Raw genomic sequence first — 25,853 nt, 5'->3', positions numbered from 1 at the left:
TTCCCAAAACACTGGGGCAGGCAGCACGTACTTCTGGTGGGTTACTCTTGATATTTGCCCTGCTCTAATCCACCCTGATCTTTCCTTCAATTAGCCTCTGGAACAGATTAAACTTTCACGCTGCCTAATGAGCTTATGGGTCTGGTCCACTCCTTCCTGGAACCGTCCCTCTGACTGAGCCTGGCACGAAGGAGACAAGCTGCTCTCTCCTCCCAGGAACACAGCCAGGTGTTCAGCAAGTGAACATCCTTTTTCAGCTTCTCTCCTTGCTTTTTCTACCGCCTTCTTGTAACACTCACTGGTCTTGCCCATTTTGATCCTGCCTGGGGTAAAAATAAGTGTCTTATTTTTTTGTGTTCTTAGATGCCTTCCAAACCGGGGCTAAAGTGCTTGAGCAGGAGATTAAAAAGAGGAGATTTTTGCCTGCAATGACATTATTTTGGTTTGGGATATTTGTTCAAAGCTCACATTTTGCTCTCGGCTCACTACAAAAATAAAAGATGAGACCCACCCATGGTAGATGTGGGCAAAACTTAGTCCTTCTTGGCCAGAGAGGGATAGAAATTTTCCACCCAATACAGACACATGGAACAGTTGCTGTTAAGAGCAATCCAAAAATATTACCCAACTGTGGCCACATCTGGGGGTTATTTTCATAACATTCCCCATCTTTTTTTTTAGTTTTAGGTGTTTTTTTGGTGATCCATTTTCAGGGTGCACATGGCCAGGTGTGTGGGCAGGGGTGGAACCAGGCACAGTGAGCCATGAACAGCCACCTCAAGGCAAAGGCTCTGGCACAGGGATGAGAGGATAAAGCAGGTGAAATAAATCTGGCAAACATGATTTTGGTACAAAATAATGATGGGAGATGTGTTTTGGGACCACAAGTGAATCCATAAACATGATGGTGTCCATAATCCATCCATAATGGTGGCACCTTGCCCAGGTGTGCCCACCCCGGGCCAGCTGTTACCTGCTGTCTTTGGTAGGCAGAGAATGTCCTTTCCAGGTCTTCGAGGTCCAGGATTTTGAACACTTTTGTGTCATCTATGCTGGTCCACACGGTGCCTGCCAGCTTGTTCTGCAAGACAGTGGGAGCATTGCAGGTTGGAGGGCTCCCACCCACTGCCCTTACATCACCATCCAGCACCTCATTGTCCAAATTATTGCCCAGCTTACCTCTGGAAGCTTGGACCAGTTGAAAGACTTGAGGGCATTCGTTGGCTGAGGGATGCTCTTCTTCTTGAAGGCCGTGCCCAGAGGTGGTCCAGGGGGAGGCATCATCCCCCCCAGGGGTGGGGGGCCAGGGGGAGGTGGGGGACCACCTGGAGGAGGTGGTGGGGGAGGTGGTGGGGGACACACCCCTGGGAGTGGAGGGGGTGGTGGAGGGGGAAGAAGAGAGCCGGGAGTTGGAGCAGGTGAAGGGCCACCAGGTGCTCCTGGGGGCATGGGAGGTCCTCCAGGACTGGCAGCACAGATCGCCCTCTGGGAGAGAAAGAGGAGAGGGGACTGGTCATATGGAGTTGGGGGACACCACCTGAGAAATACCCCCCTGCTGATTTTTAATTGATTTGGTTAAAATTTAGGAAACAAAGGAAGCATTTAAAGATTTCAGCACTCTTGACTGAGGCTCAGTGCAGCTGAGAGGCAAAATCACCCCTTCATTAGGTTCAGACACCTTGGTGGCTTTTCCAACAAGCCTCCTTCTCATTTCCCCCATGCAGCTCAGCCTCCTCAGTTCACCCCACAGCATTTGCAGGGGGTTAGGGAGGGACTGGGCCCATAACAGGGAGCAGGTCTGAGGTCTCACCCTGCTCATCTCGTGGAGCTGTGCTGTGAGATCTGCCACTTGCTGCTTGACCTGCTTGTGCTCGCTGGACTCTTTCTCCAGCTTCTCCTTCATCTTGTTCAGCGTCTGCATCATCTCCTCCTTCTCCTGGGCCTTGGCATCACACTCCCTCTCCTTCTTCTCCAGCTTCTGCTGCAGCTCTGTGTGCTCTGAAACAGCCCCAGGAGACCACTTTGGGTGACAAACTCTCCTTTTGGCCACCAGCAGAGCCCATGAGGGGCTAAACCCCACAGTGCCCTGCAGAGAAGCTGCAGCTGACAAAAGGGAGCCTGGGCTGAGCTTTAATGCCTCATTTGGAACCTCTCCATGAAAAAATATTATTTGCTTTGCCCATTTCCCATGTCAGCCCCATGTTATGATACTATCTCAGCCCTTCAATAAAGCCTATAAATATATTTATAAAAAAATATAAATACGTGTGTATGTTAACTGTTTGGCCAAGGTTAGAGTTGACACTGTATTTCTCCATCACTCACCTTTTCTCATTTTCTCTGCTTGCTCTTTCCACTGCTTCACTTCATTTTCATTGACTAACCTAAAAGGAAAAGAGATGTAGCACATGAGACAATCCTTAAATCAATGGGATTTAAGGCTCCCAAACTGGCACAACTGATAGCTCTGCTGTGTCCCCCTCAGCAGGGTTGTGCAAAATTTATCAGGGAACACACGAAAGCTCCTAAATCTCAAATATTGCTTGTAAATGCTGTCTAACAAAAAGGATGGGCTTCATTGATAAAGGTGGGGTGAGCGAGTCTGGGGAAGTCAACAGCTCCAGGGATGCTGGCTTGTGTCCTGCTGAGGAGCAGGAACATCACTGTGTGACAGCCACCAGCAAGGAACAGAGACACCTGAGCACTTACATTCGTACAACATTTTTAATGTTGAAGTTTTCCAGGGGAGTGGCGTCGGGGTCCTGCCCTTTGTCACTCTGGATGACGATCTGCTGCACGATCCTGTCGAGCAGCAGCCAGTACTGGACAGTGTTGCCACTTCTTTTATCTGCAGGGAAGGAAGGGGACAGACTGACGTGAGCAAAGGGGAGGTCGTGGCATTGCTGGGCAGGAGAGCTGGGCTGCCAAGTCTCCAGCAAGCCCTGGGTGTGTTCCTGGCCTCCCCTGGGACTCACAAGGCATCTGGAGACAGTGGTGCAGGATGGACATAAAGTGCGGGTACGCCTCGCTGTGCGTCAGCCTCTTCCTCGTCAGCTCAAACATCTGGGTTGCACTTTTGGTGTCAATGTGGACCTGTGGGCAGGAGCCAGGCAAGGTCAGGCCACTGCACCCAGCACAGCATCACCTCAAGTCCCAGCTCCAGACCCCATGAGTCACCCCCACCCCAAAACTGACAGACAAACCGGCCCCACTGCCCTGTGAGGGGCACACAGAGCTGTTGGGCAGCCAGAGGACAAAAGGCTCTAGGACAGATGTTGCAAAAGAGCAGGGCAACAGGAGAGATTTCCAGCCTCCAGGTTTTATCCTAGGGCTTTGTCCCAGAGCACACAGGTGTTTTTAAAACTAGCTGTGACATTGATTGCCAGTGCCTGTATCAGCAGAATTCGTACTCACCAGCTCAAATCTTTTGGCAAACTCCAGTTCATCTTCATTTCTAAGCATTTCGAAGAAATCTAAGTGCCTGAGGAAAGAAAGGAAAAAATAAAATCCCAGAACAACCTATTAATAGTAGATACAAATGTGACAATTAATAAATTACAGGCAGCTGGTCTGTCAACAGACCAGGCACTGTGAGGGCTTGAAACACCAGCTGGTCCTTCAGCCTGGACTTCCTAGGCACTACAGGATGTCCAAGGAGCCTTTTGGGATGAGAAGAGGCGGATGAGGGCTGAGAGCATCCCCTGAACTCCTTATGGGGCATCCTCCCCAGCTCAACCCTACATCAGAATGCAGCAAAACCATGTTGAAATTTTTTTCTATCTCTCTGGAAACAGCAGGGAATTTCTATCAGGTGTGTGACTCGAGCTATGTGATTTCCCCAACACCTGAAGCAAGGGCACCAGACAAAACCCACCAGAGTGCTGGGGGGTCACTACTCACCGGTCAAGGGTTGAATTTTCATGTTGTCTCAGTTTATCAATGACTGGCTGGATGCCGAGCATGAGGAATTCGTATCTCAGGTGGAGTCTGAAATCCAGGCTCTCCTGCAAGGGACAGTTGTGGGCTCAGCACAGCAAGGTGCACAGAAATCTCACTGAAATGAAAGCACCCCAAGCACACCCCAGGCCCTCCCTGTCCCAGTGCTCACCACTCCTGCCCCCTGGCTCAGCACGGCGTTGATGAAGGACATGATGGCTGTCTTGAGGCTCACTTCGTCCCGGTACCGGCCCGTGCTCTTGTCCAAGTCGTTGATCAGCGTCTGCCAAACACACAGCGTCACTTAAATGCCCCGTGACAGCCCCAAGTGCTGCCCAAGCAGCCAGGGAACACAGGCAGGAATAACTCCTCGGGATGCTCCCAGAGCTGAGGATGAACCATCAGCACCCATTTGGGCCAACAAACATTTGGGCTGGATTATAACCCATCCAGGTGTGCTGCAGCATTCCAGAGCTGTGATCCCAGGGACCCTGCACAAACAAGCCTTTTTTTTTTTTTTTTTTTTCTTTTTTTGTGGTGGGTGTTGCCTTAAATAATTCTTTCTTTCCTCTTCACTGGAATTTTCAACTCACAAACAGCCACAACAAAGCATTTGCAAGCGGCCAAATCTTAGATTTAAGATTTTTGTATCTAGAAATATATACAGGGCAAGATGGAGGACATTAGGCATTGTCTAAGTCCTTCACCTTCTTCTTCATAGTTTCAGGTGTTTTTTTCTAATTGGGTGAAAAAGGTCCACATTGCAGACCTTGGGTGGTCATTATTGGGTCAAAAACATAAATAATATAAGTGTCATCCCATTATTAGGTGATTAACACTTAAATAATCTTGGAAAGAGTTAGAGGTACTCCACTTTCTAACTCGCTAGTTAGAGCTCATGACTCATAAGGCCATAATATAAATAAAAAAATAATGAACACTAAGTCCAAACGCAAAACCGTAATTCCCATGTTATTAATCCCAACTCTAACACACAAAAAAAGAAAAAAAAAAAAAAAAAAAACAAACAAAAAAAACCCGCAACAAAAAACCCCAAAAAAACAACAAAACAAAAAAACCACCATAAACCAAAAAAAACCCTAAAAAACCCCCAACAACAAGAAACTCCCAACCCCCCCAAAAAACCCACCAAAACCCAAAACCACCCCAAAAAAGCCCTCCCAAAAAACAACAAAACAAAAAAACCCACCAAAACCCAAAAACCCCCCAAAAAACCCAAAAAAACACCCCCAAAACAACAAAACAAAAAACCCCAACAAAACTCAAAAAAATAAAAACCAAAAAAAAAACCAACAAAAAATTCACCAAAAAATGACAAAAAACCCCACCAAACCAAAACAAAAAACCCACCACCAAACAAAAAAAAAACCAAACAAAAAAAACCCAAAACCAAACCAAACCAAACCAAAACAAATAAAATAAAATAAAATAAAATAAAAATAAAAAAACAACCAAAGAAAAACCCCAGAAATCAACATATTAGGATATTCACGAGGAGAAATGCACAAGAACACTGAATTTCAAGGGCTGAGCGGAGCTGCCTCACCCACCTGGAAGCGAGTCCTTTCGCTGGCGTATTTCTGGTAGTGCAGCATGGCCTCCAGTACCTTCTTGTGGCCCCCAGGAACCAGGCACACGGCGCCCATGATTTCCAGCACTGCCACCTTGGTCTTAATGTTCTCCGTGCTCAGACTCTGAGCGATCACGTTGATGCTCTCCAGGTGGGCCAGCACGTGGGCCCGGCCCAGGGAGTTGTTCATTAGTGCTTTTATACATCCAATGAGCGAGGTATGTATTCGAGACTCTGCTGTCTCATAGTCCATGCTTTTGAGAAAGTTGAGGATGCAGGATAAGCCATCCAGGTCGATGAACCGGGTCACGAACCTGAGAGAAAAAAAGGGGGATTTTTGCTTTGAAACAAGATGCTAAAATAGTGTGTCTTACCCTCATGGTACAGATTAGCAGGTGGTCAGTGTAAATGTATCAGTCTCTGAGGGTCCAGGCTTTGCAGAGAAGTGGCCAAAATTAATTAGCGAGACTGCTCTTCTGAGGTGTTTTGTAAAGCAAAAAATTTAATAAAGAAAAATAACAAAATAACAAACGTTACGGAAAACAAAAGATAAGCCATGCACAGGTGCGCTTCCCCCTGCGTTTTCTTGCTTTCAAGTGTTTGAATCTTTGCAGCCTGATTCTCACACTGCTTCATGTAAACTATATGTATTTTTAGAATTTATCTATGTTGTTTTGCATAGTTCTTCTCTGAGAGGAGAACTTGACTGATGGTCAGAGTGACCAGTGGAGTCATGAGGTTGTAACCTTCTTGGGCCAATCCTGTAAAAAGTGTCTATAAGTTGATGGAGTCAGAAAAATAAAGAAGCTTTCCGTGTCTAACCTGCTGCTGCCTGCTGTCCTCTGTGTGGGTCTGCACCCATGTCACAACCTGTGACCCCTCTGTGTGAGGGGACCACACAGGTGTCCCAGAAAACCTCTGACACCCTGCTAGAAACACTCCAAAAAGCCCCTCATTTCCTTTGTGCTCCTTCCTAAATACTGAATGTTTTAGGAGGGACAACCTGGCCTGCTGCCAATAAGGAGAGATACAGGATTTGGAGAACAACGAAGGGGTTCAATAGATGCTCCTCTCTTGGCACTGGGCCATGCACTGCCAGGAGGGTATGGAAAATTCTGGGCTCTTTTCCTTATTAGAAATGCAAGGGGTGAGTCTTAAACTTTTCCCTATATGGAAAATACTTGCTGGGTGTGGGAAATGCATTCCTATGCCCTCAAGCAGAGCTGACTTGTCTGTTGGTGTAAACCTAGAACCTTCCTGTGTACTTCTTCATGGACACCAGAATGCCTGAAGGACTTCCTGTGGCCTAGACACAGGGATGGGGTTGTTAAACCCAATTTGGGATTTGACTCCTGCACAAGGTTCTTCAGAGTGAGGATATTTCAAAGAGAACCAGCTGACCCAGCCATCAACACAAGTCCTGGGATGGAGGTTGGAAGTTTGCAGTCACACTGCAAAAAAATACCAACCTGAGTCTTGAGTCCAGTTTTGAACTGGAAGAAGATCCCAAGCCCTTAAGTCACCTCAACAGCTGTAGACAGCTCAGTGTCAGCATTTCTGTCTTCTGTTACCTCTCCTGTCTCACCATCTTCTCCTCCCTCAGGCACAGCTCCCCAATTTTACGGGATTTCTGATTTTTATTGCGATGACTTACAACGCCACAGAACAGAGAGCAGGAAGCAAACACAGGGCAGTGCCCCAGGCAGACACAACACTGCACACTGCTGAGGCATTTTAGGGCCCCCATGCCCAGTGCCATCCAGGCTGGGTGTCCTCTGGTTTGGCAAAGGGCACAGGCTGGGGAAGAGAATGAGCCAAGAACATCCCAGCACTGGGATGGTTTTAATTCAAAACAAGCCATGCTGATGGGCAGCAACAAAAGGGGTAATTGCAGGCTTGGGGAAAACTGCTTTCTCTGCTTCAAAGCCTGCTCTTCTTCCAGCCAAAGTCAATAGGAAAGTTGGTGTTCACTTCCCTGGGTGCAAAAGTAGGTCCAACAGGTGGAATTTTCTATGGAGCCTGCTGCATCCCTCAAAAAAACACTCCAACCCCACTTGGAAGGATTTTGTAAAGTTTCATGGCTGGCCACCAGCCCTGCTCACTGCAGGGGCCAGCACCCACAAGGCCCAAGTGTCACAGAAATCACCCTGTGCTCACCCTGGGAATTTCTTACCATCACCACAGGTGGAAGAGGGAGAAGTATTTGCAAGCAATAGTAAATATGTTTCTTCCATAACCACAACAGGTCAGGGTTTTCCTAATGGAACATATTCCCATCAGAAGATGCCAACCTGAGGCACATTAAGTGTTGCAGAATTGTGCATGAAGACTCCAGAGAAAATGAAATTAGGAAAAGCTACAGACATTCAGAGAGAGTCCCAGCCTTCATTTATCCTCCCCATCAAAAATTGTTTTCCATTTCATAAAAACCTGAAGATTTATGTGACTTTATTCCCTTATAAAGTGCAAGAGGAGTTGAAGTTGAAATAAAGGGCCTAACTGACCAATATAAATTGCTGTTTTCTTGGAAAAAAAAAATCAACCTTTAAGGAATTTTTACCTTCTGTTCAGTTCAAAGGAAAAATTTGGAAAAATAAAGAAGTTGCCTGATTTGCCTGAACGGACAGGGAGGTCCTGGTGGCTCTTGGCCACTAAAAGGACCAAGAAAAAGGAACAAAATGACAAAATGTGAGACAAAAAAGCAGTTGGTGAAACAAAAAAAAAAGCCATTAGTATCTCAGAGTCCTTGCCTCCCTCACCCTGTACAACTTCCATTTATATTCCTATTTAACCCTTGCTCTGCCAGAGAACTCAAACCCAAAGCCACAGTAATAAAGGCAGGAAAGGGAATTGCCTCATTGGTTTTGTCCTCAGTGCAGTCTTCAAACTTTCAATTGTTTTATTTCTCTCCTCCTCGTCTTCTTTTTCCAAGGCTATCAGTGATTTTCTCTGTGAAAGGAGGAAGGCAGGAATCAGAGGGGGAATCTCCCCGTGTGCCCCAGGAGTGACAGTGCCCACCACCCACTGTGCCAAGCCATGGGGATCCTAAACCCATCCTGGAATCCTTATGGCAATCTCAGAACTTGGGAAAAGGGGCAGTGAGGGAAACCACTCCATAATCTGCAAGGAGACAGCTTGGACTGAGGACAGAGGGATGAAGGCACTGTCTCCAAGCCCCCACACAACACAACTCCTGCTCTGCTCTGCACTGGTGTGGCCTCACCTTGAGTCTTGGGGACAGTTTTGGGTACCACAATATAAAAAGATATACAAAAAAGACATCAAGGATATTGGACATGATCCAGAGTAGACCATGGGGATGGTGAACAGCCAACCCTGTCATTCCCAAGTCTCCCAGTGTGCATCTCAGCTGGGGACAGTGCCTGTGTGCATCTCCCACAGTGGATGTTGCTCTCCAGCTGGGGCTGGGATTTGACTCCTGCCCCAGGGCTACCTGCTCCCTGGGCATGCATGAGGCACAGCTACAGCTCCCTGAGTGGCTCCTGCACCACCCAACAGTGCTGGACCCCCAGAGGTGTCAGGGTGAGCCCTGCCAGCCCTGGCTGAGGCTAATCCAAAGCAGAGACAAAGGGTCCCAGCAGACATGAGGAGCTGTGGTGACCTCTCCATTTAACCCAGCTCCTCTTCAGCAGCACGTCAGGGAGATCAAAGCCACCCTCCAGGCATCTGGCAGGCTTTGATCACAAGCTCTGCTCAGGCTCAGGGCTCTGCCTGGCTGGCAGCCCATGGCCAGCACTGGGTGTTCCTGCCTTCCCAGAGGGAAGCAGTTCACTCCCTGCTGGCTCACAGCCCCTGCTCATCCCCCCTGCCCCATCCCTGGAAGTGTTCAAGGCCAGGCTGGATGGGGCTTGGAGCAACCTGGTCTAGTGGAAAGGGGTTGGGACTGGATGTTCTTAAAGATCCCTTCCCACCCCAACCCCATCCATGGTTCTGGGATGGTGTGAAAGGCCCTGGGTGATGTAGGAACATCTCCATCCTGCAGCTGTACCTGTTGGTCTAACAGGTGACACTGCCTCTGCTAACACCTGCCACCCTCTGAGGGACAATGCTGCCAGTGTCCCCACTGTGCTGCTGCCCCACATGGGCTCAGGGGCACCAGAGCTCTGGGGGAATACTCACAGCAGCCATTGAATTCAGCTGATCGATGTAGAACTCTGGCCAGCTGGTGGCTCCTTTGTTTTCTTCCTGGTCCTGGTAGGGGATAAAAAAAAATTGAAACAAAGCCAGATTAGTAGAAATAGAATTAACATCCCCTGCCCTTCGTGGCCAACCACTTCTGAAGCACCCCTGAGCTCCTGCATTACTTTAATTAATGTGACTTTCTATATTCTGAGCCTACCCCTGACTCCAGCTATGGGAACATTACCTGGTTTATTGAACTGCCACACTTTAAATACAATTACACCACCTGCCTGTGACCAAACACTGTCCCACTGATACTGCATCAGCCTTGTGATTATCAGCTTCAGGGAAACCACACTGAAATTTTACATCCAAATCTCTCTTGTTTCAACTTTACAGTGCCCTTGAAGCTTTGGCTGCACAGCCTTGGATATGCTCAGGGGGGAAAATGTTTACAAGCAATGAAGAGTGTTTAAATGTGAAATGATCTAGGCTGCACTCCTGGAGCAGAACCCTGACCTATCAACATATCAACATCCTAAGAGAGACTCCAGGCACAACAGTTCCTCTGGGGACTTCATAAGTCACTGGGAGGGAACATGGATCTGGCAATGTCACCTCTTAAAGGATGTCAACCCTGGGCCCATGATCTATGGCACTGAATGATGCAGAGCCATTTTTGGCCATCTTGGTCCATGATGCCCTGCATCTGTCAGGGTTCATGAGGGGTTTTCAGGTTCTACCTCGTTCTTGTAGGACATGATTGAAGGACATCTGAGCCAAGCCCAGGTAAGCAATGCTGCACATTCCCAGGGGCTGCATGGAGTAAGTAGGCAGAATTTGAGGGAATACTACATAATTAACCTTTTCCCCAATTTTATCTTCCAGAGGACATAGATACCAAAAGAAGAAGAGGATTTCACAGCAGAAATGTCACACAGGTCTAGGCTGGAATCAACAAATACTACACAAATCCCAAACATTTTCAATCTTCTGATCACATCCTGACTGGCTGCATGGCTCTGCCCTTTCCCTGACTTCAGGAGATGTTTGTAAACCTCATCCTACACCACAAACACCTAGGATGGTGGGAGCTGGGTGACCTCCTCTCTGCCCCCAGGTCTGTGCATGCAGACAATCACAGCTGCTTCCAGCAAGCCCCAGGAGCAGAGTCCCAAATATTTACTGTGGCTCGAGAGGAGTACGTGGAAAACATTTGTGCATCCAAACTTCCCAAGCTGCAGCATGCCAAGATGAGGATGAGCAGAGTCAAGGACAGGTAATTTGGAGGAGATTCAGTTTGCCCCTGGGCAGAACAGCTTGTGCCTCCAGACCTGACCCTTCCTTTTGCTGTGCCTGGCCCCAAGGCAGGGACAAAACAAGCTTGAGAGTGCCAAGAGGCCTGGAAACCTCTGCCCTTTAACACTTTTCCTGACCCCACAGTCCCTCAGAGGTGCCAAGCAGCTGGGCTGAGGCTCAGGCCACCTGTCTGCTCGGTGTCAGTTCTGTCTGACATGGCCATGGGGGCTTTCAGCTTCTCAGGCACTCCCTTGTGCCAGCCCCCTCCTCTGAGCTGCCTGTGCCCTGCCAGGGAAAGGCTCTGTACAAAGCCTCTGGGCATTCTGATTTTCCTGCCCCACTTAAGAGTCCAGCATGTAAATGTACTCCAGGGGACAGCAGAGCTGGGACACCCATGGGTGCCTTGACCATGGTCCTGTCACCTCCTGGAGGTGTCAGAGAAGATCTTTCCCATTGCCCCTGTTGTAAGGAGCATCTCTTTCCCAGCAGAGACACCAGCTGGGAAGGGTGGCAAGGTCCCCACCACCAACACAGCAGCAAGAGGTGTCCAGATGTGCCCAGCCAGGAGATCTGGGCAGGGAGTGGGATCCATGCTGAGGAATGGGGAGGGAAAGCAGCAGGGCTGGCTCATCCCACATCCCAGCACCTTCCCTCGTGCTGTGAACACCTGGGAGGCAGGCAGGGATGTGGACCTGCTGCTCATTTAGGGTTGAAAAGGAGCGGTGGAGCAAATAAAGGTCTCCAGGGGGTGGAGGGGAGGCTGAACAACAAAATTGGCTAAACTGCTCATTTATAATTAACGTGCTGCATTATAAATATTTCCCTTTGCTCGGCTCCCTCGGGCTCTTGCATTTCCTCTCTGAAACCCCCAATTTAGAGAGCACTCTCAATTAAGTGCAGCAGAACCTCATTAATCCCCGACGAGCAGCTGGGCAGGCTGGTCGGAAAAGCAGCTTCCCAGGAAAAGGGGGACTGCACAATAAAAGCAGGCAAAGATCAGGGCATGGGCTTCCCTCCCCTCAGCTCGCTGCAGGATGTAGCTCAGTGGTAATTACTGGGGCTAATGGTCTACAGCACACTGATAAGTGTCCTTTGGTGGTACAGAAATCTCCTGACAAAGCGACAGCCCCGGAGGGAAGTGAGTCACAAGGCTCTGCTCAGAGCCAGAGGAGGGAGGAACCTCTCCAGCAGCAGGGTTTGAAAGGTTGAGGGTGTAAAATGGTTTCCCAGCACGCAGGGTGGGTTTTGGGGATGTGGGTTTTGCAGCTTGCCTTTGGGGAGGGATGCCCAGACACAGAGCTGAGCACCTCCAACCTGAGCATCTCCAGGATGTTCCATTGCATCACTGAACATCTCCCAATTTCTTATTCTCTGGGCTGTCTTTGCCCTGTGTGCTCTCAAGCAGCAAAGGAGTGAGGGCTGATCTGAACCCTGCTGGACCCCAGACTGAGCTGCTCTGTCACAGACACACTGATGGCTTTAATTGCACATCAACATCCCTCACTGTCCTCCAGGCCCCAGTGTGCCACCACACACGTGCTCAGCTGCAAAAATTAAGACATCCTAAAGCTGTGCAGACAAGGACAGACCTCGCTCCATCCCCTGCTTTGCTCCACCTGCTCCCCTCACCTACTTCTTCTTTCCAGGGACTTGACAAAAACACAAATCCCATCAGCTGCTGCCCTGGTGTCACCGTGTCACAGCCTCTGCTGTCCCTTAGCCCTGAGTTCTGTGCCTGGGGCTGATGGATACAGTGCTGGCAGTGGCAGGGGGTGCTGTGATGTGAATTGATCAATGAGCTCCATCCCATCCCCAGCAGAGCAGGGAAAGCAGTGCCCAGGCAAGGTGCCTCATTAGCAGGAGCTTCCTCAAGTGAAGGTCACCAGCCTGCCAGCTCCAGCCATCCCTTTGCTCTTCTCAGGGAGATTTCACACTCCCCCAGCCCTGTCATGTCTTGGTTATGAGCCTGACACTCCCACAGCCTTTGTGCCTCCCCCTCGGAGCCTCAGCAGCTCCCACAGACAGATTTCCTTCTCTTCCCAATAATCACTGCACACAGGAGGTGGGGGCTCAGCTCAAAGTAATTTTAAGGCTGGTCTCAACCTATTTGGACCTGGAAGGTGCATCCCTACAAGCTCCTGCTGCTCTGACCTGCAAGAATGCAGCTGCTGGGAGCAGTGCAGCCTCACAGCCTGTCCCCATGGTGGTGGGGAGAAGGACACCTGAGATGCTCCTCAGTGCTTTGTCACACCTGCTTTGCTTCCTAAACAACCTTCTGGCAACATCTTTTAAATTCTCAGTCCACAGGTGATGTCACACCTGAATCCAGCAGCTGCTTCCCTACACTCACAGCCCATGGTGGTGCTTTGGGATAACTGATGGTGGCTGGGTGAGTTCCCCACCCACCTGACATCCAAGACACCAAGCTACATCCTACAAGGTTGGAAGGAAAGGGCAGCCCCAGAGAGCCCTTCAGTGAGAACAGCCTTTCCTCCAAGGTAGGAAGTGACAGGACAAAAGGAAACAGCCTCAGGTTGTGTCACAGGAGGCTTAGATTGGATATCAGGAAAAATTTCTTCACTGAAAATGTGGTCAGGCACTGGAACAGGCTGCCCAAGGAGTGGTGGAATCACTATCCCTGAAGTGTTCAAAAAAGTGGGGATGTGGCACTTGGGGCCGTGGTTTAAGGGTGACCATGGCAGCACTGGGTTAATGGCTGGATTCAATGACCTCAGAGAACTTTCCAACCTTAACAATTCTGTGATTTTGGTGGTTCACCTCCCTCTTGGCACCACCTGCAAGGCTGGTTTGCCCCAGGAGAGTTACAAGAAGGGATTAAAAAAACCCTCTTCAGTTGGCACCAGCTGCAAAAACAGAAACACCCCCTTCATTTTTACACACTGTCCTGGCATAACTTTTATTTTGCACAGTGTTCCCCAACCCTCCTTGCTGCTCCATAACAGCAGAGCAAGGGAAAGCTGGCAGCAGCTGGCAGCTCACTGCATTTTGGCAACCCCTCCCTCCCTGAATGCTCTGGATGATCCTCCTGGATGCTGTTTGCAAGGTCAGAGAGGAAAGCAGGCTGTGGCATGGATGAGTTTTATAAAGCCAAGGGGTCTGCAGCCTGTATGAGATGTTTAAATCCAGCCAAAGGTGGCTCAGCCTTTGCCAGGCACATGCTGGTGGAGGTTTGGACTCACCACATCCCTCCAGGTATCCCTGGAACAGCACCTAAATCATTCAATAAAGCTGCTGCTTTTCCATGGAGCCACACTGCAAAGGGCTGGAATTCCATCAGACTCTCCCCAAGCTGGGATCTCAGGGTCTGAACCAGCCCAGCCCAGCCTGCTCTGGTTTTCCATGTGCTGACACTTCCTAGACCCTCTCCTCCACAAATCCACACGTGCCCTGCTGCTCTTTTCCCAGGGTTTAAAAATTATGCTCCCCATAAGCAAATATAGCATGACCAGATGCCTTTTCATAGTCAGCTGGTTCATTGTTTGAAAAGCTCCTCTTTAAAATCCAAAAAAGATTGCTAACAGATGCATTTTTTGGCCAGAGAGCGAGAAAAAAACCTTGCTTAAACAAAAGTGTGTTGTGATTGGAACTAAAAGGGGAATTACCTTGAAAGATAAAATACTGCAAACATTTCCCAGGGAAAAAAAAACCACCCCCAGCCATTGCAAACAGCCAGTTTCTCTGGGGCAGCCTGAACAAATGACACCTGAGATGGTATTTCAACCTGCTGCTGCAATAACAGCAGGTATATCTGGATGTTCAGAGGCCATGAAATCCTTCTCATCCATCCCAGGTGACCCTGGAGCGTGGCAAAATGCCGAGCTGTTTTATCCTCCCCTCTCCTCCCCTGCATGCCATCTTTGTCAGCTTTTGCTCTCAGTTCTGCTACTGCAGGAAAAATATGGGGAATTGATGCTTTTTAAATGAGGGAAATGGAGCACAAGCCCCATGAAGGAGCTGCAGGGACTGAGCAGGACAAGTGGAAGAAGGAGCTGGAAAGCAAAGCTCTCTGGAGGGAGTGGGTGGAAGGAGGCTGGCTGGGAAATAGAGGATTATTGGAGAGACATCACTCATTTCCCTATTTATCACATATTTCCCTTGAAAAATCACCACTGCTGCCTCTTCCTAATGTAAAAGGATCCTGTTTTGTTTTTTTTTTATCTGACCCCTGAGGAAATTTTAGATACAAGCTTTGCTTCACCTTGCTCAGAGTGATGCCACCAGGTTTTCAACACAAGCTTACAGAGCTCAGCATCACTTGGCATCCCTGCAGGATGCATTTTTCCTCTACTGCAGCTTTAGAAATGCTCAGCTGGACCCAAAGGGAGAGGGGCAGAGCCAGACCCTGCATTCACATGAGCTGTTTTTCACTACCCATCCCTCCCACCTGGTTATTTATTCTGAGCTTCTGCCCCAAACACCCTGTACCTGCTCATATTTTGAGGCTCATAAAAGCCACCCTTTGAGCTGCTTTAACAGCTTGACACGATGTGTGTGCATGGGCTGTCAGGAGCCAAATCCCCTGAGGTTAAACAGGCCCTGCAGACTAAGCAGGAAGGGTTAATCATTAACTCCCTCTGGAAAAAGGCCATCCTGAGTCACCCTCTTCTACTGAGGCAAACCCACAGCCAAAGAAACAGCAGATCTGGAATCCCTCCTGCTTCCTCCCTGCACTTCCGAGCAATATCCTCTCCTGGAGAGCAGGGCCAGCAGGGAGAGAAGTATTTTGGGATGAGGTATGAAACAAGTCATCCTCCAGAAATACCACTGCTGCAAGCAGATTTCATCCCACTCTTGATGCATCTCTGCCTTTGCATGTCCCTGCTTTCTCCCAGCCACAGACGGGCTGATGACTTCAGAGAGGGTCTCTCTCCAATAATCTTTAAATCTCTCTCCTGACCCCAGCCCTGCACAGCTGCTGGATTTAGTGCAGACCTTGGTTCCTCCTCAGGCTGCTGCTGGCAGAACCTGCCAGCCCCATCATAAGATGCTTTTTGTCTCTCTGTCACCCCCTGAGTGACACAGGGTGATGCAGGAGGGGTGGGAGCACGAGGAGTTCATGCAGTGCAATCCCCAAGGATGGGACCAAACCTGCTGTCTCCATGGATGGAGAATCAGGGAGGACAAGGCCTCCACCCTGCCAAGGCAGTCCTGTGGGCTGGGATAAAACCAGCTGCTAGCAGGGCAGAGAAACCAGGATACAGGGCTGCAGGCCAGGGGGAAATATTCCAGGGACAGAAATATGCCTGGGGAATAGCTGGATTTCCTCTATTTCCTCTCAACAGGTGCTGCCAAGGCCAGGTGCTGTCAGGTCTCTTTCCAGGACAACCCAGCAAAAAATGTCTCATTTTTGGTTTCCTTTTATGGAATCTTGCCTGTCACAGGAATATTTAAAACAGCAACATCTGGGATGTGCTCTGGAGAGCTGAGTGTGGTGGGTGACACTGACAGCAAAGCAGAAGCACCAGCCAAAACTGGGAGCAGAGTAAAGAGCAAAAACTGCTCAGGGGACAGTTTTGGCTTGTTGGTAAGTCAGGCAGCTGCCTGAGACTGAGATGTCCACCTTTGCCAGCCCCATGGGACCCACCAGGTGAAACTGGGTGTTGAAAGCATCTTGAGCAACAATTTGTTGTTAAACCACACGCTTTGGGCACATCCCGCACTTCCTAAATTGCTGCCACTCAGAGTGCAGCCAAACTAGGGACCACTGTCCTACCCCCAGCTCTGCTGCCCTGCCCAAAAAGCAGACACTGCTCTCAGTGTGGAGAAGCCCAGCCCCTCTCCTCAATGCCAGACTACCATGTGGGTGATCTGACCTCATAAATACACAGGAGCACAAGTAAGATTTACCACGAGCTGCCAGGACATCCAGCAGTGTTCCTGCTGCTCACTGGTCATCACCACACAGGGCAGGACAGCCTCGAGCCTGCTGAGCACAGACATGTTCTCCAGCCCATGGAATTCCTCATTTTCTCTATGGCTGGAGCCTTCATTGATAAGGTTTCACTCATTTTTAATTAAAAAAGCAGGAGGAAAGCACTTGTCTCCACAGCACAAGCCACATATGCTCTGCAGCTCACTGTGATGACACCACAAGTAGGGAAGGAGTGGCTGGGAAGAGCCAGAGGAATGAGGAGCAGAGGAGAGCAGCAGCCAGGACCCAGCCTGCTCCCAGAACCTCAGAGGATGCCACAGGCACTTCTGTGGCTCCTTCCCTCCATGAGCAAGGAGTTTCACAGCACAGCCCTTAAAAAACCATGAGAGCAAGGAGGTTCTGGAAAGGGAAAGAGCCACCATCAGCTCCATCTAAACCCTTCCTCAGGAGATTAGATAGCACCTAATCTCCACTCACAACAATCATTACAGGGCTTTGCTTGATTTAACTCTCCCATTATCCAGACACACCAGGGCAAGGCTCTGCTTATCCACCAGGGAGTGGGGAGTGAGCATCCCCTGCCCATTCTCCTGTTGATCCAGACCAGTGCCTGTAATTTGTTAACATCCCTCCTCCCCTCCCATTTAAATCTCGGGCATGGCAGGCCTCTGTCTAACAATAATACAGGGATTTCAGGGGTATTTATGAGAGGTTTAAAACTTAATCCTACATGAGCAAGGTAAGCCTGCTCTTGGCCTAAAATGCGGATGGAAAATCTGGTGCCATTGCTGCAGCAGGAGAAAAGAGGCATTTACAGCAGTGAGCAGCCTTTGAGTGGGGCCAGTGACTGCCCAGCCACCCCCTGCAGCCAGGTGAGGGACACAGGGGCACATTAGGAATGGAATCACAGAACCCTGGAATGGTTTGGGTTGGCAGGGATCTTAAAGAACACCTGCCACCACACCAGGTTTTTCCAAACCCCATCCAACCTGGCCTGAAACTTCCATGGACAAGCATCCACAGCTTCTTTAGACAACCTGTGCCAGTGTTTCAACACCCTTACTGTAAAAACCTTCTTCCTTTTCTCTAAATAAACTTCCAGTTTAAAAATCCCCTTGTCTTACTGCAACAGCCCCTATTATAAAGTGTGCCCTCATCTGTTTTATAAGTCCCCTTTAGGTACTGGGAGGGGCTCTAAGGAGATGGTGAGCAGCCCCTTTGCCCCTGCAAAGAGTTCCATGTGGCCCTGATGTGCTGCAGGGATGAGCAGGGGCTTGGGGACACCTGTGTGGGTTGTGGGGTGAACGGGCTGGGGACCAAAGACCTTGTCACTCCAGGAACAGGTACACTTCTGTGACACCCCAAATACCAAGTGGCATCCCAAAAGAGCTCCTCCCCATCCTGCATGAGAGGGAGGAGGCTCAGCACCCAACGAGTCTCTCACTTTTTTCTTGCTGCAGTAGATCTGCCACTTCTTCTCGGCCGGCAGCGCGAACATGGCCTCTCTGTGCTTGTCCGTGAGGTCGAGTTCATCCTGCAGAGGGGAAAAGAGACACAAAACATGCAGCTTGAGCACACAAACAGGTGATGGCACAGACACAACCCTCCAGACAAGCAGTGTGGGGACAGGCCACAGTGCAGAGGTGACCCCATAGCATCACCTAGGGCTCTCTGTTTGTCAGGGCAGTGATGGCAATTCTCATCCTGCTCTTGCTGACCTCTCCTGATTCTGGGCTGAAAACTTCCCTGCCTTGTCCCTCCCAGGCATCTCCTCCATTGCTTTCAAAGGCTGTAAGTTGTGGGTTTGTTATCTTGCTTTATATATTACTATATACTAAAACTTTTTAAAATCTAAGTTTTCCACCTTGGGATATTACACACTTCTATTTAAACTACACACTTAGAATCCTAGTGGTATCACTCAACTTTAGAAGCTTATTCTCTGGCCTTAGGTCAAATGTAGTGCTTTCTTAAGAGTCAGTGCCTGCTAGAACAGAAAATTCTCAGCTTCCAGGGTAAGTGTTTTGGAAAGGACACCCATGAAGCCACCACAGCTGCCCACAAGACTCACACTGACAGCTTCAGGTGAGCAATCTCATCTCAGACACACACTGCAAAGAAGAATTCAAACAGGACTTCTATTTTTTATCATCATTGCCTCACTGGAGCACCTCACCCCAAGTGGTCCAGCCCATTTCCACTGCTGACACCCTCATATCATCAAAAACTGCAGGTGCTTTGGCTTCTGCTTTGTTTTCCTACAGCTAAAAATAGAAAGCTCTTTCCCTAATACCTCCAGCCCATAAAGAGGTACACCCTCTCCATCAGAACTGGATCACGTCCTGCCTGGCAGAGATAAAGCTGTTTACTGACTGAAAAGCCTTTATTGGTTTATCTGATGTTTTAAAGTACACATCCATTTTGGAGCTGGAAGCTGGGTTAGCAGCGTGCCCTCCTCCGGGATGCCCGAGCATTATCAAAGCCTCATCGCTTCCTGCTGCTAGATGTAGGTCAAAGCTTTTATGAGGGAACTAAATAAAACATTCAGGCAGGGCTGGGAGGCTCGTGGCTAAAGCCAACATCGATCTCAGGACCGTGAGTGTCTTAAAAGCAGCACCACGGATGGTAATCCTGGTGCTGGAGGGGTTTGGGGCAGCAGTGAGAGACTGGAGAGGCTGTAGAAGGTCATAGGAAAGCCCTGCCATGGCCTCAAGCCAACTCATCCCACCCAGACAGTGGATTTAAGTAAGAGGATCCCCATTAAAATTACATATTTAATTCCAGCAACCAAACAAAAACCCCAGATGGAGAGCTGTTAAAGCTTCCCTGCCTGAACAATAACACTTAGCTACTAAAACTGGCAGCTTCTGTACCCCAATCAAGGCCCCATTTGGGGAAGGATGAGCAAGATGCCTCTGGCAAAAGATGGGCACCTGCATCAGCAAACCCACAGGCCACCAAGAAATTCAGCTGATCTAATTCAAGCTGATATTGCACCCAGCAGCCAAGGAAGGGAGGGAGCTTTCAGCTATCTTGTAACCCAAACCTAGGGGCCCTGCAGCACAACAACCAGTGACAGAAGGCTGCTAGCAGTCCCAAAACATCTCAGAAAGGCTTGTCTGTCCACTGCAGGTATTGATTTCTCTTCTGGATGAAATTACTCCTCAAAAGGAAAGGTGTTGCAGAGCTTTTTCTGTTACATATTCATGGAGGAGGCTTTGCCTCTTCTCTGACCTTTTTACCCCAAATCTTGAAACCATCATGCTGCACAGAGCTGATGCTGGTGGAGTTCTGGAAGCAGACCTGGACACCTTTACAACATTAAAAAACCATGCTGCTACAACAGAGACTGGGGAAAAAGAGAGGACTGAGAAAACCTGAGCCCAGTGTGGGACACATCCTCCTGTCCCCAGGGAGGAGAACCTGGGCTAGGGACTGCTCCAAGGAGTGCCATTCCCAAACATGTCCATGTCCTCACAGTTTGGGAGGTCAGAGATTGGTATCAAGCAACCAACCTCCACCCCAGCCTTGGGCAAGTCTCATCACCCTTCCATGCTTCAAAATCAAAACTGCATTTCCCTGCTGTCTCCTCAGGCTATGAGCCAGTCAAACATCCAAACTCTGCTCCAGCCTCAGTTCATAGAAATCACAGAATGGTTTGGGTTGGGAGAGACCTTAAATATCATTTATTTCCAGCATTCTCCAAACCAGGTTGCTCAGGGTCCCGTAAAACCTGGCCTTGAACACTTTTTTGAAAGTCTAAAGGTGACCAACAGGATGACACCTACACAGGGACCTGGCTGAAATTCAGCTCACTGGAAAAGCAAATCTGGGAGTGTGGGGGAGGACAAGGGTCTCTTGATGAATATTTACCTCTGTGGTGAGGGTTTGAAAGAAGCTGTTTCCACTGTGACCCCACTTTCTGGCCATGTGAATCTGATAATCAGGCACGAAAGCACCAGCCATGCACATCTGCACTTAGGTCCTTAGAAAAATATTTACTGAAGCTTTCAAAATGCCCATATCCTGAACAGACAACTTGTGCAAATGTGAAGATTTATTAACCAAGAAAAAGAAATAAATCTAAATCAAGCTGAAGACCAAGCAGGAGCAAAGGACAAAACAGAAGAACATATTAGGTAGGTGCTGGCACATGACAACGTGCAAACACATCCAAAAAAGGTGCAGAAATGCTCCTGAGTCTCACACAGCACATTTCATTGTGCCCCAGCTGTAAAATGTTCAGTCATCACAGCCCTGCATCACTCAACAACACCTACCTAATGATATCTTGCAGGATGCTTGGGAGAGGTGTTTAAAGAAATACTGTGTGGCACCCAGTGAATATGAAAATCCTCACAATCAGAGAGTGACTAACGACTGTTATTCGGAGCCCTAACAGTGACTCAGCTGTCAGGAGTGAGGTCTTTGCTGGTTTTTACGTGTGTGGGGATTCCTGCAGCCACCTCCAGCCCTTTGCTTGGGCTCCCTGATGTGCATCTCAGTGCAGGCTGCTCAGAAACTGCCCTTCCCAACTCCAAAATATCAAGGAAGGACAGGAACAACACCTGTTTTCTCACAGCCCACTGTAGAAATGCAGCTCCCACAAAGCCTTTAACAATAGAGAGAAGCCTGTGCAGAAAATCACACCCATATGGGCCTTCAATTAATAATCATGAGCGTGATAATTAGCTGATTCTAATTGACAATTCATTTTATGGGCTATTTGCAATCCACACACTCCCAGTACAGCTGTTGAAGAGTGAGGAGACAACCAGGGGCTCTGTGTCCATCACCCTTCACAGCCCTCACCCCTCGCTGCAGCCTCACCTTCCACAGCTCTGCTCCCTCCTCCTGGCTGCCTCCCGAGTCAGGATCTGCCAGCTTCACTATTTTTAGTACTTTTTTGGAACTAGGTCAGTGGCACATAAAGTAACAGCCTCGTTTTACCACCTAAAGGAAGTCTCTGCCCAGAGTGTTTTTACTGGAAAGAGATATGCTGCTCTTAAATATTTATCCCGTACAGCTAAACTATTCACCTTTACATCAGGAAGCAGGTTTCCACATTAAATCTTCATTTGAATATGGTTAAAAAAAAAAAAACCTCACAGGGGAGCTTTGATTCTCAGTGTGTATTTTGCTATTTCTAGGAAGTACAACACTTCCATGCTGTGTGCTGTGCTGATGGCTCTCCACTCCAGCCAAGCAAGCCTCACCCCCTGTCTCTGAGCATGGCACGAGCTCCACTGAAAGTGAGATCTCACACCCTTCTCCTAAAGCTACCTAAGAAATGTGTGGCTCAGCTCAGCACACGGTGAGCACAATCCTGTGGCCAAACAAGTGGTCCATGGCTTTCCCTTGGAGGGAAACTGAGCACAATCCTGTGGCCAAACAAGTGGTCCATGGCTTTCCCTTGGAGGACACACAGCAGCACTCAGGGACAGATGTTCCCATGTCCTGCACCTCCCTGAGCTGGCAACCTGATGGTATGAGATCTCTGGTCAAAAACAACCCTGGTCAAGCAGGGCCATTGCAATGTCCAGATGGCTTTTTGAGTATCTTCAAGGAGGGAGATGCCACCACCTCTCTGGTCGGTAACCACCACCATCTCCTACCACCTCCTGAAGGCAAAGCCACATCAAGCCAAAAAGCCACTGGAAGAAATGTTCAACCCTCCCAGCAGGAAAAGCATCAAGCCCAGCCTCAGACTCACAGCACAGCCCTGTTTGAGACAAACTCCTGTCCCTGCCACTTCCCTCATGTCATGTTCCAATGAGCATCTTCCACAGACTGAGAGCCCTGAGCTTTCATGGGGGCAACAGGAGGGAGACAGCAGGATGCTGCAAATCTCCTGACTTTAGGAATGACCTCCAGGATGGGTTCCTGGAGCTGGAAATGACCTCCAGGATGGGTTCCTGGAGCTGGGTGAGCCCAAGTGCTGCCCACCCATGTCCTCAGCGTGACCAGCATGGGTTTTTCCCCTACATCCCACAGGTCCTTCATGCCATCAAACATTCTGCATGAAGCATCTGGGGAGGAGAGATTAAATAAGGAACAACTCCCTGTAGAGAGGTCTGCAACTCCAAAATAGCCTTACAGGTTGTAAGAAAAGAAGACAAAAAAACTTTCAATCCAATGCACCTTTCTGGCTGATAAATTGTGTAAGTGTAGTACATGGAGGAGACTAGGGGTCACCTATTGCCATAATTGAAATAATGATTATTTAAAATTTGCTGGTTTGTGCTGGGTTTATATGTCCATACATATATATATTTATAGAATGATAGGAAAGCTTGTTTTGGGCAGGACCATAAAGATCAGCTAATTTCAACTCATTCATTGTAAGCAAGGGATGCCACCCACTAGACCAAGCTGCTCCAGTCCCATCCAACCTGGCTTTGAAACTTCAGGGATGAGGCATCCACAACTTCTCTCTCTGTGGATTTATTTATACATATGTGTGTGCATATATATATATATATATATATATATATATATACACATACAAATACAGAAAGATGTCATTGGATCAATAAATGACCAACATAATAAACAGCAAATGAATTTACTCCTGGTGAATGGATGCACAAAGTTTAGAAACTTCCGTAAGCTAAGCTATAGCATGTAAAGATGAGATCTCTTGCATCATCAAATGAAGCATGAGAGAGATCCAAGATTGTTCAAAAAATCTGGGAAAAAAAAAATAGAAGGGAAAAACAAAGTGTGAACTTTTTGGCAACGTTTGGCATTAAGGGGTCCAGCATGGGAATTAAAAAGTCAATAAATAATGGCCTGTTGAAGCCTGCACCGCCTTCCTTTCTCAGGGGTCATATCGCTTTTTCACTCTCTTCCAGGCATTCTTCTCCAAGTTCATCAATTTGATTTATCCCAGCACGCTGTGGTGTCAGGGGAAATGGCAATCAGCATTTTCCCCCCGTTCCTCAGCTCGTGTTTTTCCGCTGCCGGAGTGGCCGGAGCAGCAGCTGCTGCCTCCACTGCCAGCCCTGCTGCCTCCAGCAAAGCCCTGCCCCAGAACACACCCTGCTCAGCTCCTTGTTTTCTCTTTAAGCTGTTTTCTTGGAAAAAAAAAAAAAAAAAAAAAAAAAAAAAAAAAAAAAAAAAAAAAGACATTTTAATCCTTATTAATTGTGGCTCCACACCCACCCTGTGCCGCAGGAGGAGCTACTCCAGATCCAGCTTTATTTAGGCAACTACAATTCCCAGCGTATGCAGATTTGTCTCAAGGGCTTTTTTTAAAAAGTCTTTTGTTTTTATTATCACTAATAAAAATGCCTCCTCCTCAGCACACTTCTTTTCAGCTGCAGCACCCTGAGAGCTTAAAACCAACTCCTCAGACGAGCCAGCCCCTGCTAATATTATCACTGTGTATTTTTAATTTCTCCATGACAACCTGCAGCTGCAATTACAGAACATGAAAAATCAACTATTCATATTTCTTAATGAATAAGCATAACAGATAAAAGATTATTCATTTTGCCTTTATCATGTAATGAATTTCCTGAATAAAGGAAATTGCTCACAGCCAAGTGAACGAGTAGCAGCAACAAGGAAAACCAGAAGCATTTCAAAGTGCTCATGCCTAGTTAACCTCCTCCCACAATGGATTTTTCATCCTAGTCTCAGAAAGACCCCAATCCACCCTGCTCAGTTATTGACCTGAACACACTGGACAGACATAAACAAAATATATATTCCTTCCTTCTTCTGCAGGAAAGATTATGGCCATCAATAGCTGATTTAGCCCTGCAATAAACTCCAGCTGCAGTTGATTCATGTTGTCACCAGTTCAAACACCTAACTGAGGCAGACAGCATGTAATGCTTTAATATTTTAATTCAATTAATTATTTTAATAGGCTAAGGTATCAAAGCTGCTCATATTTCAGTATTAGTGTATTTTAAGAGAGGGATCCACTTAGTTTCTCCTTCTTTTTTGTTACTGTATATATATAGATATACATAGATATATAACCTCATATACACTTTTTTTTTAATGTTATTTATTGAGCTCAGCCTCCTGTGACCTTTTCACCGACCTCATCTGGAAAACCTTTCTCCCATTTTAATTAACCCAGGGTACTTTTCCAGCCTGAGTTATTGATCTACACAGTTTTACCGTGCAGAGCACTCTCAGATCTAGAAGCCCTGCAGGTGCATCACCAACGTACTTTTTCCACACAATTGTACATACACCCTGAAAAAACAACAAAAATATGTCTCAGCCTATTATCTACTACTGTGACAGCTCAAATGGATTCAATCCAATCAACCAGAGCTGGGCATGGCTGTCCTTTGGTTGGTGCACCTCCTGCCATAATAAAGCACAAAGCTAGAAAATAAGTAAGGTTTCAGATGTGGACTTCTCACCTCTTTACAGAACCAAAGCAGCAGTTCCCTATTTAGTCAAATTTTATGCTGCTTCTGCTGCTGGCATCCCAGGGAGCTGCTCAACCTGGAAATCAAGCCAACAGGTCAAGTGTGGCTCCAGATGTCCCCTACTTGACAGGGATGCTCAGGAAGGAACACTGTAGATGGTTGGTCTGGGGCTAAACCATGCCAAAGTTTCCCCAGATAATGCTCTGGGAAGGGTTTCAAAAAGGAGCTGGATGGAATTAGAGGCTACAAAGCCCCACACCAACTTGATCCTGAAAGTTTCCCAAGAGGTACCACTCTGAGGTTGTGGGACCTAAAGAATGCAGCCACAGGAAACAGAAGCCAGCTATAGCCTGATGCTGGTGGAGCAACAGAGGATGGAAATGGGCACCTGGATGGGACAAGTCCTCATCCCCCACAGGCCTGGCTTCAGTCACACCTGGCATCCTAATGGCATTTTTAAGAACTTACTCAGGTGCGAGGAAGGGTCATCCTGAGAGGAGGTTACTTCTGACCAAGGCTGGATGAGACTTGGAGCAACCTGGTCTGGTGGAAAGTGTCCCTGTCCATGGCAGGGGGGCTGGAAGGAGATGATCTT

The 25,853-nt window shown here is 48.2% G+C and overlaps 1 protein-coding gene across 1 annotated transcript in view; it reads right to left on the bottom strand.

Annotated features, from left to right (window-relative positions):
* DAAM1 (dishevelled associated activator of morphogenesis 1) overlaps positions 1 to 25,853 on the bottom strand; it is a 91,097-nt gene that overhangs the window by 22,051 nt on the left and 43,193 nt on the right. The window contains exons 4-16 of the mRNA XM_083863908.1: positions 18,307 to 18,396; positions 9,668 to 9,739; positions 8,382 to 8,476; positions 5,508 to 5,841; positions 4,109 to 4,219; positions 3,901 to 4,004; positions 3,415 to 3,481; positions 2,976 to 3,093; positions 2,710 to 2,848; positions 2,326 to 2,384; positions 1,811 to 1,998; positions 1,180 to 1,485; positions 974 to 1,081 (exon numbers count right to left, since the gene is read on the bottom strand). Coding sequence (XP_083720034.1) covers positions 974 to 1,081; positions 1,180 to 1,485; positions 1,811 to 1,998; positions 2,326 to 2,384; positions 2,710 to 2,848; positions 2,976 to 3,093; positions 3,415 to 3,481; positions 3,901 to 4,004; positions 4,109 to 4,219; positions 5,508 to 5,841; positions 8,382 to 8,476; positions 9,668 to 9,739; positions 18,307 to 18,396 — 1,791 coding nt within the window. The remainder of the gene's footprint in view (positions 1 to 973; positions 1,082 to 1,179; positions 1,486 to 1,810; positions 1,999 to 2,325; positions 2,385 to 2,709; positions 2,849 to 2,975; positions 3,094 to 3,414; positions 3,482 to 3,900; positions 4,005 to 4,108; positions 4,220 to 5,507; positions 5,842 to 8,381; positions 8,477 to 9,667; positions 9,740 to 18,306; positions 18,397 to 25,853) is intronic.

Source organism: Zosterops lateralis (assembly GCF_965231275.1).
Source record: "Zosterops lateralis genome assembly, chromosome: 6".
NCBI lineage: Eukaryota > Metazoa > Chordata > Aves > Passeriformes > Zosteropidae > Zosterops > Zosterops lateralis.
This window is presented reverse-complemented; position numbering and strand designations above follow the sequence as displayed.